This window comes from Primulina huaijiensis, chromosome 3, assembly GCF_012295235.1.
Source record: "Primulina huaijiensis isolate GDHJ02 chromosome 3, ASM1229523v2, whole genome shotgun sequence".
NCBI lineage: Eukaryota > Viridiplantae > Streptophyta > Magnoliopsida > Lamiales > Gesneriaceae > Primulina > Primulina huaijiensis.
In genome coordinates, this window is record NC_133308.1 from 17119743 (window position 1) to 17136950 (window position 17208).

At 35.2% G+C, this 17208-nt stretch overlaps 1 protein-coding gene across 1 annotated transcript; it reads left to right on the forward strand.

Annotated features, from left to right (window-relative positions):
* Nucleotides 1-5140: 5140 nt before the first annotated feature.
* LOC140972521 (F-box/LRR-repeat protein At4g14103-like) lies at nt 5141-6845 on the forward strand. Its single transcript, XM_073434937.1, has 3 exons — nt 5141-6114; nt 6316-6459; nt 6543-6845. The coding sequence occupies exons 1-3, from the start codon at nt 5158-5160 to the stop codon at nt 6843-6845; spliced, it is 1404 nt and encodes a 467-aa protein (XP_073291038.1). The 5' UTR covers nt 5141-5157.
* The last annotated feature ends 10363 nt before the right edge of the window (nt 6846-17208 follow it).

Here is a 17208-nt window from a genome sequence, read left to right on the forward strand (position 1 = left end):
ACAGCATATTACTGCACGCTGCCAATAAATCATCAACAGCATATTGCGCATGCCATGGATACTTCTAACCGCAGCGTGCAATGCACTCTGCCAATTGGTGAACATATCAACAGTATGTTTTGCGCACGCCATGGATACTTTTAACCACGGCGTGCCTTGCACGCTGCCAATTGGTCAATATATCAACAGCATGTTTGGCACGACGTTGAAACTTTTAACCATAGCGTACGGCGCACGCTGCCGAAAGATAACTATCAATAGCACACTCCGCACGCCGTTGTTAGAGTCAACCGCAGCGTAAACTGCACGCTGCCAATAGTTTCGAACTTAAGACGGCTTTCAACTTTACAGCGTGCGTCGCAGCGTGCCATGCACGCCGCGGATACATTTCCACGGCGCATATTGCACGCCGCGGAAACCCACTTTTCTTGTAGTGGCATTTAATTTAATTAATGGGCTCTAAGCTTATATATGTGTATTAGGGTTAGAGTTAAACATAATTCATTCACAATTTTGAAAAACCCTAGCCTCCACCCCCTTTGTGATTTTCGAAAATCACAACTCTTCTCCTCTCAAAATTTCGGCCACCACTCCTAGGATTTTAGGAGTTTTTGTGACACCTTTAATTTTAATCTTCAACGAAAAACATCTTCTAAATTTCTAATGCAATTTAGAAGAGGAATAAATCTTCTAGTCGTGGACCTGATTCAAAGAATAAAGAAATGAGTTTATGATCAAAGTTCGTAGGGAATTAATCAAGAGCTATCTCCGCTAACCCCGGAATAGTTGGAGTCTTGTGAATATTTCACCAAAGGTATAAATTCTAACACCCTATGAATATTTATTTATAAAACCATATGTGTAAGGTCGAAAATTAAGACGACGTAATCCAACTGCATGAATCTAGGAAATAATGAAAAATAAGTAAATGACTGATTTTAATTGCCATTTAATTATGTGACATACATGTTTACATGTTAAATATGATTTTATTATCATCATGCATAACATTGTATTTTTAAGGAATATTCAAGTGACGATTGAGGAACGGGGACCGAGGGCTGAAAAATAGAAAATATTTTTATTAAATAATTATTTTTAATTATTTAAAATATGGTTATTGTTTTTTTAGTATTTCTGAAAATAGAGAGTTTTGAGGTGATTTTATACGCCGGGACGTAATTTTTATCGGTGTCAGTTTTTCATCAAAAATATGAACTTTTAAGTAACCCGGCTATTAAATTCACCAAACTATTTTTATCAAACCACTTTTATGATTTAATTAAATCCTATTTGAGACTAATGGGCTTAATTTAAGTGGCTTAATAGGCCTAGCTTGATTAGCAAATTAATTAGCTATTTAAAAGTTTTTAATCGCCAAAACCCTACACTCCTAGCATCAAACAATCGGCCACCCACTTTTAAAAGTCACAAACTCTCTCCCAAGACACCACACACACGGCACTACACATCCTAGCCTTGGGAAGGAAATTCGAAGGGGCTTAAGGGTATACAAGCCTAGGTTTCACTCCGTTCTTCGTCGACAACGTATATTTTTGCGTCAATAACGCAAAGGCACGCCATACATCTCCTTTTCTCATCCATCATATCATATTATTGTTTGAATTATTGTATGCATGAAGAACATGAAATATTTTTGAGAATTTTCGGGTTATGGCATGTATACATGAGAAAACATGATTTTTGAATCCAATAACTTGTATATTGTTTGGTTAAGGGGCTGCCATGACATAAGGTAAGATCAAGAGTGGTTTACACCTGTTTTAGAGTCACACACATACGCCTAAACCACATCACAGCCGAGGAAAAGATGAACCATGTGAGAAACGTTTCTGTCATGGGGTACAAAAGGGGTTCGGCTTTCACGTGAAGGGGCTGGTAGGGCCTTGGCATGGGGTCAAGGCTAGCCAGGGATGGGTGTGAGTCGAGAGAAGAGTCCTAGCCAAGCTAGGACTCGAGATAAGGGCTGGGGAAGGAGTCCTAGCGTGTCCGAGAAGTGCATGCTGCGCGGCTTTATTGCAGCAGCACAAAGGGAGCCAGGGTCTGGTGTAGGGGGTTCAGTATGGGCTAGGTCAAGAGTTAAGGGTCCTAGGAGGGTGCTCAGGATGTTGGTTCAGGGGCTGGTGCGTCGGCTGGAACCTAGCAATCAAAAACGTAGAGTCCATGCACCTTAGGAGTCTCGGCCTTGCTTGTTGCTGGAGCGGGGCTTCGGTTTCAAGCTAGGGGGCTGGTTCATGGGGTCAAGTCTGTCTCACTAGGGTCCTTAGAGGGTGTACAGTAGGTGGGTTCAGTGGTTGGGTGCGGGGGGAAGAGTCCTAGAAGCAAAACAAGAGTCCTAGTCTAGTGCAACTCTCGGCCAGCTTAGGTTTAAGGAAGAGAGGGCTCGTTTTTGTTGTTTGGGTTGGTTCCTTAGTGGTTTAAGGGCCCAGTAGGTTAATTGGGATGTTGGTCAAGTTTTGGTCCAACATGGTTCGGGGGTAACTCGTGAAAATCGAAAGTTGACTCGGGGTCGAAGTTTAGGTGTCAATTAGGGTTTTTAAATAAAGAAAAATTGGAAAACGGCTCACGGGGGTCGAGTCGTGGTGCATAAGGGCTAAAATAATATAAAAAGACTAAATTTAGAATTTAGGAATTTTATATTAAAGTTTGGGATTTTTCGGGATTAAAACACCGTCAAAACAATTAATTAATGATAAATGAAAAAGTCTAATATTTAAGTTAAATAAAATTATGGGAAAATTAATTTAGGCTTAAATAATTATTTGGGACATGTTAGAGTCATAAAATCAAGAAAAAGTCAAAATCAAAAAATGTCCAGTCCAGGGGTAAAACGGTCTTTTTACACCGGAAAATTAGTAACGTCATGGCAGTGCCCTAAATGCTATTTTATTCATATTATGGTTATTTTTAAATGTATATGAGATGTTCATGATTTAATTATGAATTTTAAATGTCCATGGGATTTTTATGATTTAAGAAGACATTTAAAAATACATGTTGCATGCTTGGTTTCAAAAAGGAAACAAATGTAAAGGCTATTCAAGATTTTTCTAAAGTAATGAGCATAAAAAATGTTGAAAGAAGTGAATTGATTGTGACTAATTCGTTAATGGTGGGGATATCGTGAGGGTTATGGTCCTAGTAGGAGCCCGACGATCGTGTTTCCATCATTGAGAATATGTGGTAACGGTTATGTGGTAACGGATTTGTGGTAACGGTGAGAATGGGAATGTCGTGAGAGGAAAAGGTCCCAGAGGGAGCCCATTTATGGGAAAAGGCCCCAGAGGGAACCCCGACGATCGTATTTATATTCGAATCATGATGGGCCAAGGCTCAGTTGACCGGTGAGAGTGTTGCTGATGTCCCCGCCGCCCAGTACTGTGGTTACATGTAGATGGATCCATCGACTCTTATGATCATGATCAGGAAACTCACAATTAACGATCTGAATTCAACAAAGGAAAAAGAAAAGGAAAAGGAAAAAGGGAAAAGGAAAATATTTATGATCATGTTAAAATGATTTATGTCATGATAAGAAAAAAATGAAAAAGAGTAAGATTTATTTATGCATGTCATGAAATGTTATTTTTACCTAAAAGTATTTTCACTGTTGCATGTGTTTTTATACATATTATTGCTATAAAGATTATGGTGTGTTGAGTCTTTAGACTCACTAGGTGTGATGGATGCAGGTGAGTTTGAGGGAGGTCTTGATGGATGATCTGACTGGACTGAAGGAGCACACAACCCGAGGACCAGCGCTTCTATTTACTTCCGCACTTATGACTTATGAATCATGATTTATAATTGAAGATTTTAAGACTATTTATTTACGCTTTTTGAGAGATTTTTGAGAAGTTAGTATGGGCAACACTTTTCAAACTATTGTTTTTTTTAGGTTTGGTAAAACATTTGACGACTTCGTTTTATGACTATTTCACTTGATTTTAAAATGTCAGTTGGTTGATGTTTTCAAGAATGAAATATGTGTATATTTTTATAGGTGGAGAGGACATATGGATAAATATATCGTTTTATTTAATGAATCTTATCGATTCCAAAATGAGTTCTTTCTTCCACAATTTGGTATCATTTATAACTTATTTTGAATGGTAATTTTGTATCACGTATATTGATAAGGATTGTTCATCTATATAAAATTAATCAACCAAGAAGAAAATTCCCCGTTCACCCAACAAAAAAGTGTAGGAGAAGAAATAGCAAATTACTAAAGAATCTCATGAACTTACTTTAAAGTAATCATATTACTAATAATATAAATTTGAAATTTATAACCGTAATATTTTAAGAATACATATAACGGGTATATATCTAAAGATTTAATTTTACTTTTATTAATAATATTTTTAAAATCCCTCAATTTGTTGTGTTTAGTATATATACCACCAAGAATTTATTTAATTTTTTTTGAGAATAAACCACTTCAATATATTTCACTTGACAATATTACCACGCATAGATTTTTTTAGGACTAAACAAAATTTAAAATATCGTGATTTACCGCTACTTATACTCATATCCCCTTTTTTTAGGAACAAGAAAATAACTTGTTCTCACCAAAAGATTTTCAAATATTCATTATGATATTTCTTCCAAAAATAAAAGTTAAATTAATGTTATTTCAATTAAATTTTAAAAATTGTAGATATATAATCAAGGTAAATTAAAGATGCTATAAATAATGAAATTTTAAAAATTGTAGATATATAATCAAGGTAAATTAAATATGTTCATAATTTAAAAGAAAAAAAAATGCTTCACCGCTCATTCAAATTCCAGCCGGCACTCCAAAGTAATTCCAGAAAACACTTCGTGCATTGTACATGTCTCTAGGGTTTTGTTTCATAAATTTCTTCAGGTTTTTCCTTAATTGTTAATAATTATTTGGTTTTCTAAATTTCTTCAGCCTACTATTTTCTTGTTTGGGATTGAATCCCAGTGCTTTGTACTTGTCTCTAGGGTTTTGTTTAATAAATTTCGTTAGGTTTTCATCTTTTCATGTTCACGTGTTGTTAAATTTCATGATATGATTTCCCACTTTTCCGCCTTATTTTGATAGAAACTGAGTTGTACAGATTATTTTAATTCATATTTCAGGTCTCACTGTTAAAAATCATGAGTAAAAGCATTCGTGTTAACAACAACGCCTGTAAGAAACCGAGAGAAGAGACGGTTACAGACGACCATGGTGAAGACATCATTAGTAATTTACCGGAGAATATTATCAGTCATATTCTATCACTCCTACCGGCGAAGGATGCTCTTCGAACTTCTGCATTGTCCAAGGATTGGGAATACAAGTGGACTTGTATTTACAATATAGACATAGATGAGACAAAGCGGTTTTCACGGAAGAGGAAGAAGGCTAGGGAGAAGACTGCCGTGAACTTTGTCGATAGGATTCTCCTCTTTGCACAGATTCCGACCATTAAAACCTTTCGTCTAAAATTTTTATACAAGTACAGCCCTAGTCGACTGCGAGCATGGATATCTACTGCATTGATGAGAAATGTTGAGAATTTAGAGATAAACTATGATCATGAAGGTGTTGTTTTACCCCGTTGTCTTTTTAATTGCAAGTCATTGACTATACTGAAACTTCGATTACCATGTACTCTCAGAGTTCCAGCGGGCAACTGGTTTTCCAACCTTAAGATTTTGTATCTTGCCCGAGTTGAAATTCTAAACGCTTGTGTTTCCAATACACCGATGTTTGATTTCCCGGTCCTGGAGAGGTTTGACCTAGACAATTGCAAATGGTTGGAAGTGAATTTTGTGGAAATCAAGGCTCCGGCACTGTCTAAGTTCAATGTGACAAACCACTCGGGTCTTCCTAAAGGAGAGAATTGCCGGATCAAGATATCTGGAGCCAAGCTTCTGAAGTTTCATCTTTACGGCCATTTTGTAGAGAATTTTGATCTAAGCGCGTCATCAGTCTTTTCCGTAATTGTTAATTGTCGCTTTCTTGCTATTGATCTTCCATTTGTCCAAAAGGATGGATTATCTGCTCGTCTCTTATTGAAAAGATGCTTCAGCTTAAAACATTTGAAGCTAGCAGGTAGTGTAGTGGAGGTTAGTTTCCCCAACCATATTACTCTATCTCATTACATAGATATGATTGATCGAAGGTCTTGTGATTAGTGTCTTTCCAATGTAAAGAGCAAGGGTGATTTGCAGAAATTGAGGCGGTTTTTTGTTTTAGCTTGAATCCGACTCTTACATTTTTCCTCTGTGATTTATTTGGTTTTTCTACCTTGTTTTTTTATGTGTTAGGGCATTGTGATATCGAAACAGGGGCCTCCACTTCCTGAATTTCAAATGTTGAAACAACTAGAACTTTTGGACAAATGCAAGATTGGAGCAGTTCTCGAGATGCTTCATGCAATGCCAATTCTTGAGACGATCGTCTTTGATATGGTTAGTTTTTTTCCTTAGAACTGATCGAGTGCCCGATCGATCCCTCTGGATTCTTATCCTAGCTAATACTTACGTTTTTACAGTGTCTATGGGATGATGACAAATATGATGAGGTGAAATCTGTGCCCTCTTGTATTACATGTCACCTTAGTAAAGTTCAGTTTCGTGGATTCAACGGGAGGAAAGCACAAGTTCATTTCGCAGATTTTTGGTTGACGAATGCGGTACGACTGAAGAAAATGTTGGGGCTCTACAGAAAGAGATCCGACGAAAGCCAAACCGAGGAGAACTTTTGGACGAAACTGAAGAATGCATTTAAGGATGGAAATTTTAGGGTCGACTCTTTTATAAAAAATATGGCAGATTTTGAACGTTTCTTTGGGTGAAAANTATATATCCTGCACTTTGAAGTATGAATCATTGTATTAATTTTTGAAAGGGCTATTGATCATAAACCTACAGGAAATAAAGATATGTTGTGTTTATAAGAAGTTAGTATTGTGTTTTGGTGTTGTCAACACAAGCGCACAACATGCAGCGGAAATTTATTTTTAACACACACGTAAATTTTAATGAATAAACACTGGATTTAAATTATGCACAAGTACAAATACTTGTGCAAGGCTTCATGGCAAAAATTCACTAGAAAATTATGTAAATCGTTTACACCAAAACAATACTAGTGAGCATACCAATACAAAATTCCTTGACACTCCAAGGAATTAAAATACATCAAAATAAATCAATACTAAAAACTAGATGCATAAAATAAAAACGTATTGCTTAAAACCAAACGAAACCACTCTTCGATCAACACTCTGCGTCAGTGTTGTTCTTGAGTGTCGTCAACACCAATCGAAAACACAGAAGGTCTGTGAATCAATCACTCAAAGTCTTCACACGAAAATCTTCATTATTGAACTATGAGTGTGTTCAGAAAAAAAAACTCTAGCAACTCTCCTGCGCTGCAAAGTGATCAACCGATCACAAGAAAACTTCTCATCAAAAATGCTTGGCTCTCCTATATTCTTCTATGAAAGAACTCTTCTGTCGACCTCTACGTACACTCCAAAAACCTCCAGCTGATCCTCTCCACAGCAAAGTGATCACACGATCACACAAAACTTCAGCAGCTACACAATAAAGTGACCACCCGATCACATAAAAACTGCAGAGCAAATATATGTTGGACTCTTATAATTTCTTCTCTGTGAAAAGCTCCCTAGTCCAACTCTCTCCTCACCACTACTTTTGCGTCCTTGAATTAGTTCTTCATATATATAATCATTGCTTGACCTAAAAACTATTCCATAAAAGAGTTATATAAAAAATAGAGTTTATTAGGAATAAAACTCTATTAAACAAGGATAAAATATCATTGAAATAAAAATCATATTAAAAACAAATCCTATGATATCTAGAGATGAATCAACCAAGATCTTATCATTTAGAAATAAATCAAGCAAGATTTCATAATTTAGAAAGTCAAAATCTTAAATTGATATTATCAATTTAGCAAAAAATAATAAAAGAATAAAATATTTCTTTCAATCTCCTCTTTTTGCTTTTCTGGATAAAACATCCAAAAATGATAATCTTTGCAAGCATCTCAGTCAGTTAAGCTGCCCCTGCGTTAGAGTGTATCTCCCTCTGAGTCAAAGTTCATCTCCCCCTGGATTAAACATGTTAGAGTGCTGGTGTTGTTGACAGTGATGTCAATACCATCGTTAGAACATTTGAAACATAAGAAGACATACGAAAGAAAAAATTCACTAATCACGCAAACAGATATAAGAGCAACCCAAATTCTCAGCAACTTCAGATACTTCAGCATCATTCATTTGTATTTTTGGTCCTCCTACTCCCCATTTTTGGCCAGAATGTAAGACATGACAGTGTCTTGAATGCTGTTTTATATGCTAATATGATTATTTTAAATGTTTATGGATGTTTTTATGATTTAATATGCTAAAATATTTATTTTAAAATATTTATGGATTTTTATATGTTAAAAGGTTTATTTTAAAATGCTTATGGATTTTTATGAGGAAACGATAACTTTAAAAGATATGTTGTATTCTTGGTTTAACAGAAAAATTTTATATAAATGTTTATATTTTATAAAGTGATGATAATATGAAACGTTGAAGGAAGTGAAGTAATTGTGACTAATACGATGATATGTTGAAGATATCTTGAGGGTGACGGTCCAAGTGGGAGCCCGACGATCATATTTCCATTGATACGAATATGAGGATATGAGGATAAGAATGGAGATATCGTGAGAGAAAAGGCCACAGAGGGAGTCCATTTATGGGAGAAGGCCCTAGAGGGAGCCCGACGATCGTATTTCTATTCGATGAGGATAGACCAAGGCCTAGTTGACCGGTGAGAGTGTTGCTGGTGTCCCCACCGCCCAGTACTGTGGTTACATGTAGATGGATCCATCGTCCAACACGTAGACGTAGATGAACATGAAAGTCACAATTAACGATCTGAATTCAACGAAAGGAAAAAGGAACACGTATATGTTTATGATGATATGAATATGAATATGATGAATAAGGATATGTTTATAATGATATGAAAAAGTTTATGATAAAGTTTATGAAAATGTTAATGTTTAAAGATGATGCATCATTATGATAATGGTTTTAATTATGGTTTATACATCATGAAATATTGTTTACGAATATGTTTATGTTTAAAGTTTATGCATCTTCATGAAAACGATATATATATTATGTATAAGTATTTTTCACTGTTGTATGTGATTTGTATACGTATTATGTTGTTATCAAGATTATGGTGTGTTGAGTCTTTAGAATCACTAGGTGTGATTGATGCATGTGATTATGATAGTAATGTTATTGGAGGTCTTGATGGATGATCTGACTAGACTGGAGGTGCACATAACCCGAGGACCGACGCTAAGTTTCCGCACTAGTTATGATTTATGATTTTAAGTGATGTTAAAGATATTTTTACAACGATTTAATTATGAGTGGTTTTTGAGAGGTTTTAGTATGGGCTATACTTTTCAAATGATGTTTTTAGGTTTGGTAAAATAGTTGGTTGTTTTAATTTTAAAATGGTTCCAAAATATTTTATGCATGTGATTATGCATCTCGGCCAATTTAGTGAGGTTTGGGAAAAAAATTTTAGCACATTTTAATAAAACGAATAGCAGACGTTTCACTAGTTGCATAAAATATAAACGTATTGCTTAAAACCAAACGAAACCACTCTTCGATCAACACTCTGCGTCAGTGTTGTTCTTGAGTGTCATCAACTCCAATCAGCAACACGGAAGGTCTGTGAATCAATCACTCAAAGTCTTCACACGAAACTCTTCATTATTGAACTATGAGTGTGTTCAGAAAAAAAAACTCTAGCAACACTCCTGCGCTGCAAAGTGATCAACCGATCACAAGAAAACTTCTCATCAAAAAGGCTTGGCTCTCCTATATTCTTCTATGAAAGAACTCTTTTGTCGACCACTACGTGCACTCCGAAAACCTCCAGCCGATCCTCTCCACAGCAAAGGGATCACACGTTCACACAAAAATTCAACAGCTGCACAATAAAGTGACCACCCGATCACATAAAAACTGCAGAGCAAATATATGTTGGACTCTTATAATTTCTTCTCTGTGAAAAGCTCCCTAGTCCAACTCTCTCCTCACCACTACTTTTGCGTCCGTGAATTTATTCATATATATAATCATTGCTTGACCTAAAAACTATTCCATAAAAGAGTTATAGAAAAAATAGAAAAACAAGAGTTTATTAGGAATACAACTCTATTAAACAAGGATAAAATATCATAGAGATAAAAACCATATTAAAAAAAATCCTATAATATCTAGAGATGAATCAACCAAGATCTTATCATCTAGAAATAAATCAAACAAGATTTCATAATCTAGAAATGAAAAATATTAAATTGATATTATTAATTTAGCAAATAATAATAAAAGAATAAAATATTCCTTTCAATTTTGTTTTGAGTACTCTGTTATAGTTACTAAATGCGTATGATAATTCATTCTAGTATTCCGCTGGCTGCTTTGCGTGTTGATTGTTGGTATGAATGTTGGCATTTTTATATTGTCGTCATATTTTTGAAAAATAATTATTTCTTTAAGGATTTTTTAAAAAGGGATTCAAAAGAGGTGAAAATTGGAAGCAACTTTTGGTAATTATACACAAGAAATCAGTTTTCATAATGTTCTCTAAAAAGATGGCAAATACTAGTCTTTTTGGAGCATATGTGCCACATGTTTTCATGTATGGTCCACTGATCCAAAGAAAAAAATTGGTTGAACTCAACACCAATACAAATTTCTCTTGAGGGACTGAGACACACGCAATGCGTGTGCGACATTTGTACATGAATATAAAGTGTAATGTTTGTAATAATAAGTGTGCTATGAAGTAAAATTAGGTTGAGATTAAAGGTCCAAAATAATAATTGTATCTTGCCACACAATTGAAATGAGACAGAAGTGTGGATAACTTACCCGAAAGTAAATACAACACAATAACCAACACCTATGGGGAAAAAGATCAAAGCATATAATTCATTGGAAACATATCTGAGCTAGGAATGAAATATTTTATTCTATAATCTAAGCTATGACTCTTTGTAATAAACTTCGAAAAATCTCTACTCTTCAAAACTCAAATTTAAAATTATTTCACAACCTCATGATCCTTGTGCATTGACATGCTCTCTGCCCAAACAGAAATAACTTTAAATAGATTGAGTGCAAGCAAATAGAAGTGTAACATAAAAATTGAATCTTTGACACTAAAAAAAACTATAATACCCAACGCAATGCAACAAAATTTAAACCAAGAAATGACCTAAAGGACTGCCAACAAAGTGCCTCTCGCATCCATTTTCCAGGAACTCTCTGCAGTAAAGCCCATAAAATTAAACAAAATTAACCACATAATAAATTACAAAATTGTATCTAAATTATTCATCCCCGTGCCAAGAAGAGGTTGGATAAAAGAAGAATCTTTATTAAATTTGAAGGTTTCTTGGAACTATTACTCAAGGAGATAATTTTTTTTTAAAAAAATGTGAAAATAACCGCTACTTTTTAGGGCCACTACGTATATAGGTCCAAAATACGATAACGTAACCCAACTGCATGCAAATCTAAGAAAAATAGAAAATGACTGATTGAATTGTTTATATTGCATTAATTAAATGTGATAGACATATTTACATATTTAAAATAGAGTTTTATATTAGAATGCATAAAACTACGTTTTAAAGGTTATTCGAGACACGATCCTCGAACGGAGACCAGGAGCCATAAAGGAAAATTATTTTTATTAAATGATTATTTTCATTTATTTAATATATGGTATATTTTATATGGTATTTTCAAAAATGATGCTTTTTGAGATATTTTTGCGCGTCTATTCGTATTTTAAACCGGTAATCAATTTTTGACTAAAATAAGGACTTTTTGAGAACTTGGCTAATATTTTCGGAAACTTTCTTAAACGAAATATTTTACCTACATTATAATGGGTCTAATGAGCCTATTATAATAAGGTTTTTGGGCCTAAATTCCTACCCAATTATTTATATCAAATTAGAGAGTTCTTAAACCTCATAACACTTCATATCACACAAGAAATATAGGGTTTTCTCCATCAGCACACAAACATGCACCACACGTTTTTTTTAAAGCTATTCATGTGGATTTGAAGGAATTTCAGCAAAGGTCTTCTCCCCCGTCTCTCCTCCAATGTCCCTCGCGTCAATGATTGTTTTTCGTACGTAAAATATGCAAAGACACATATTAATTTTCTTTCACTCATCTTTAATACCATATTATGTGTATTTAACATGATTGCATGAAAAATATGATACAACTTCTTTTGTTTTCATTTTTATGGCAAAACATGAATAAAACTTGATTTTTTATCTTTCTAAATTCATGATTCTGATGCACAAAGGGGTTGCCATGATAGTGAAACGACTACTACTTTTTAAATTTAAAATCTTACTAAAAAAATTTTTCATACATATTTTCGAAATTCACCATTTAAAATAACTTAACATTTCCATAAATCAATATAATTTAACATTTAAAATCTCGAGTGCATAAAATCCCTAAATCGTCAATTAACAAAAATCCAACTTCAACATTTAACATGATCCAAAATAACTTCAAAATAAAACATAAAAATCTCTAATTAACTCTTTTAAAAAAATATTTTAAAACTTTGACTATTAAGCTAATGCGGAAAATAAAGGTCCTCGAGACTGTACTGCCGAACTCAATCCACTCAAGTGTCAGCGCCTCCCTCAATATCATCATCACCTGCAGCATTAAAACCTACTAAGCCTAATGACTCAGCACGATCTAAACAGGAGTAAAAAATAATACATAAACAAGCACATGCATTAAAATCATACTTTTATTTAAAATAACATTTTTATCATAAGTAAATAATAAATCGTCAAATCGTAAAGTCATAAAGCTGCCAATCGTTTATCATTTTGGGTGAATTTTGATCCTTGAATGTGACTAGCCTTTATCCTCGAGTCGATTGATCAGTCTTAGCTCACCATTGCGCATGGTACGGGGACTAGGCACAGACGTAAAATGTAAATACGATCGTTGGGCTTTCTTTGGGGTCTTTTCCCGTAAACGGGCTCTCTCTGTGGCCTTTTCCCTCACGATATTCTCAAAAATCATATATCATATATTTTATGTCACAGTCAATTCACATCCTTCAAAATATTTTTGTTTTACTTTTTAATAATAAAATATCTTATCTTTCCACATTCGAAAAATATCATTTTAACAGTAAAAATTGTACAGCTTTACCATAAATCATAAAATTCCATATTTTTGTCATAAACATTTTAAAATATTATTTAGCATATATTATGATTCTTCGAGCCACTGCCAAGCCTTTCGTACTACTCGGGACGCAAAATGATCATTTTACCCTTGGACCCTAAAATTCTCGATTTTGACTATTTCTTACTTTTATTGACTCGAGCCTATCTCAAATCATCATGTAAGCTTAAATTTGTCCTATAGTATTTTTCTTAGACGTAAACCCGAGCCTTTCGATTTAATAACTTAATGATAGAACCATGAAGCGTTTTTAACCCGAATAAATTCAAAAACTAATATTTTCTTCCCAAATTTTAAACATAAACATTTCATCCCTAAACTTAACATGACACCTTAAAATACACCCATAAATATTTCTTAGACGTAAACTTAAGCCCTAGACTAATTTCCCAAATTCGTTTTTAAAACTTAGACATACCTTCCGGTTTTGACCCGAATGAACTCAAAACTTTACCAAACTTGAACCATGACTTATTAACACCTAACTAACCCTTTTTCATCCCATACCAAGACAATTAAAACCCATAGAACAGCTTAAAAAGATACTGAAAATTCGGCACTCTTTTTCCAACACCGTAGCTTGAACCAATCATATGCCCCTTCGTTCTTAGGCCTCTACCGACCCATCCAGCCCTTAGCTCACCCTGCAGGGACCCTAACCGAACCCCTTAGAGCCTACTGGACCAGCCCTATTGTAACACCCCGGATTCGACGACTATCCTCACTATACCAAAACGAGTCTTTCCAGCGTACTTATGTCCTCACTCACACGCACCCTAGGAAACTTTCCAGGAGGTCACCCATCCCAGAATTGCCCCAAGTCAAGCACGTTTAACTTTTGTGTTCTTATGTGATGAGCTACCGAAAAGAAGATGCATCTTATTGGTATGAGTAGTCATATCAAATCTTTTAAGCCCTCTTCAACTGTACAGTCCATTACATTGAACAGTTTCGGAATCCCCCTCCTTCCGGTGTAAGATCTGTTCATTCATGTTCCCTCCGTCTAGACGCCTGCCAGGAGCCGCTCATTGTCCGTGCAATCCCATGGCACCGGCGATCACCCCCTGCCCTCTTCGGCCCCAGGTCTCACACCTATAGCCCTTGCACGCTAGAGCCCTCAAATCCGTGCAACCTTGGACTCACACGACCAACCTTCACCCTACAGCCCTTCCTCCTTGCACCAGCCTTCCCTCAAGCCATCTAAGACCATGACTAGACCCTATTAGGACCTCTATATGTGACCCTACAGCATCACACAGACGTTCCCTCCTAGAACCCAAGTTCAAAACTCTTGTCCCATAAAACTCAAATTTTCGTTCACATTATTTTCCTATCTTTTTCAGCCTTTAAACATGCACCTATGGACCCTTAAACAAGTGGAAAAACGTCCTTTCCCATAGCCCTACCATTGCAACCCCTTTGTGCATCATAACCATGAATTTAGAAACACAAAAACTCAAGTTTTGTTCATGTTAGGTCATAAAAACGAAAATAAAAGGATTTTTCATGCAAACATGATTAAACACACATAATATGATTTGAATGGTGCAAAAAAAAGGTTTAGAAACGTGTCTTTGCGTTTAAAACGCTTGAAATATGAATACCATAGCGGTGGAAGTCGGTGACAAACGGATGACGATTTCTATTTTTTTCTACCCTTTTCTCTTGTCAAAACCCCACCAAAAACCCACCTTGGGATGCATGGGAGTCGAGTGACCGTTGTTGGAAGGAAGAATGAGGAAGAAAGTCGAAGAACGAAGGAGAAAAAATCGAAAACTTTCCTTGACTTCCAAAGAAGAAACGGCTGATGTTACTCTTTCCTACAATCTCACGTATCGTGTGTGTGTGTTTTGGTGTATATAGTTGTTTAGGTGTGTGTGTGTGTGTTTAGGTTTAGGTTTAAATAAATAAATAAAAAAAAAAAAAGTCTTCTTAACTTTTTAATTAATGGGATTAATCAACACTAGTTTTTAATTAATAAATTAGGCTCATCAAGATTAATAAAATCATTAGGCTTAAATTAAAAAGGTTTAAAATATATATTTCCAAAAATATCCTTATAAAATACATAAAATTCCTTGGTCCCATCAATTAATTTATTCTTAACTAAAATAAAATTTTAGCTTTTAAATATTTAACACCTTAATCGTCCTCTGAAAATCTTTAAATTAAGAAAACAAGAAAAAATTACACAATTAATCATCTATTCACTCAAAATAAATCATTTATGCTTCTAAAATCATTTAATTAAAATATTTTAGCAATTTAATAATTTGATGCATGCGGTCTACGTGGACTGATTTTTGGGCGTTACAGATAGGGCTATGGGAAAGGATGTTTTTCAATATCTTTACGGGTCCATAGATGCATGTTTAAGGGCTAGACAGTAGGGATGCAAGAGCTGAACGAAAACTTGGGTTTTAAGGAACTAGGGTTTTCGAATTTGGGTTTAGAAGGGCATGACTGTGGGCTGCTGTTGGCACATGTTCAGGGGTTCTAATAGGGTCTATTCATTGTTCTTGGTTGATTGAGGGAAGGCTGGTTCGAAGTGAAAGGGTTGTAGCGTTTTCCTTGGGCGCGCGGACGATGTAGGGCTCGGGTTTGGGGGCTGTGGGTGCTAGGCTCCCTAAGCTGGGTCAAGCAAGATCCTTAGGGGTCAGTCATGGTCCTAAGAGGGTTGGTTAGGGTCTAGACATGGTGGTTAAGGTCTAGGATCGAATGGCTTGGACTTGACTAGGGCTAGGGCTAGGGCTTGGGTTCGGAAATAAGGCAAGAAGTTCAGTAGCTGTCTAGGCTTGTTCAAAGTTTTAATTGGATTGGTTTGGGATGAAATAGGGTTAGTTAGGTGTTAGTAAGCCATGGTTAAAGTTTGGTTAAGCCCAATAGTAAAATAATTATTCAACTAGTGGATTGAGTAAATTCAAGTAATGTTTAATTAGTCTCAAATTTGTTTGAGATAATTAAATTAAGTCCAGGGGTTTTTAATTGTTAAAAACCAAATAAAATTGCATGCATGAGAGGTGAAGGGTTTGAGATTTCTTTTTCAATCTCCAAGGCTTGACATGCTAAAAGTGGTTTTAGTTTTTCCCACAACCAAGACAACTCATCCTCCTCCCATTACACAATGACATGGCCGAAATTTTGATGACCATCATTCTTCATTTTTCTCTCAATTTTCTTCTTCAATATTTGAGGAAAGAAAATACTTCTCCTTGAAAAATCCTCTTATTTTTCTAGTGCAAAATAAGAGGGGTTCTAGCTTGCAAGTGTTGGGCCTAATTTTGAAGCAAGGAGAGCTTGTAGATTGTCTTGCCATTCAAGAGCTAAGGTATGTAAGGACCGTGTATCGTATTATCGTAAATCCTGTGTGATTATCGATAATTTATGAAATTGTCATTTGATTAAGTAGTTGATGTATATCATGACAATGAAAATGAGAAAATAAGTATTGACGTTGTAAGAGCTCGAGTGGAGAAGTCGGACGCCAATATAGTACAAAATTAATATTTTGTACAGAATGTGTGGCGCCCGGGCGGTAGAGAATGACCGCCCGAGCGCCAAGNACGAGAGATTTCGATTTTCTTTCGTCCGAATCGACTTCGAAACGCTGTCTAAACGCGAAACAAATTATATATTTGTGATCGTCGCGTCGAGGGCTTCCGACTGAGGTAATTTTCTTCGAGTTCCAGCAGTTCTAAATATCAAAGTGCTGGAATAGCATGTATTTGAAGTTGAATTTCTTATATATAGTAGAATAACCGACAAGAAACTCATATTCGAAGTCGGAATTGAATTATATTATGATTTGAATTTGATATGAATTTTTGAAGTTTCAAATGATATTTGAAACTCA

What these genes read in the sequence shown, in the direction of transcription:
- LOC140972521 (XM_073434937.1), top strand. Translation starts at nt 5,158, where the DNA reads ATGAGTAAAAGCATTCGTGTTAACAACAACGCCTGTAAGAAACCGAGA. An exon ending in TAGCAGGTAGTGTAGTGGAG is followed by an intron (nt 6,115 to 6,315) that starts GTTAGTTTCCCC and finishes TTTATGTGTTAG; the next exon opens with GGCATTGTGATATCGAAACA. An exon ending in AGACGATCGTCTTTGATATG is followed by an intron (nt 6,460 to 6,542) that starts GTTAGTTTTTTT and finishes ACGTTTTTACAG; the next exon opens with TGTCTATGGGATGATGACAA.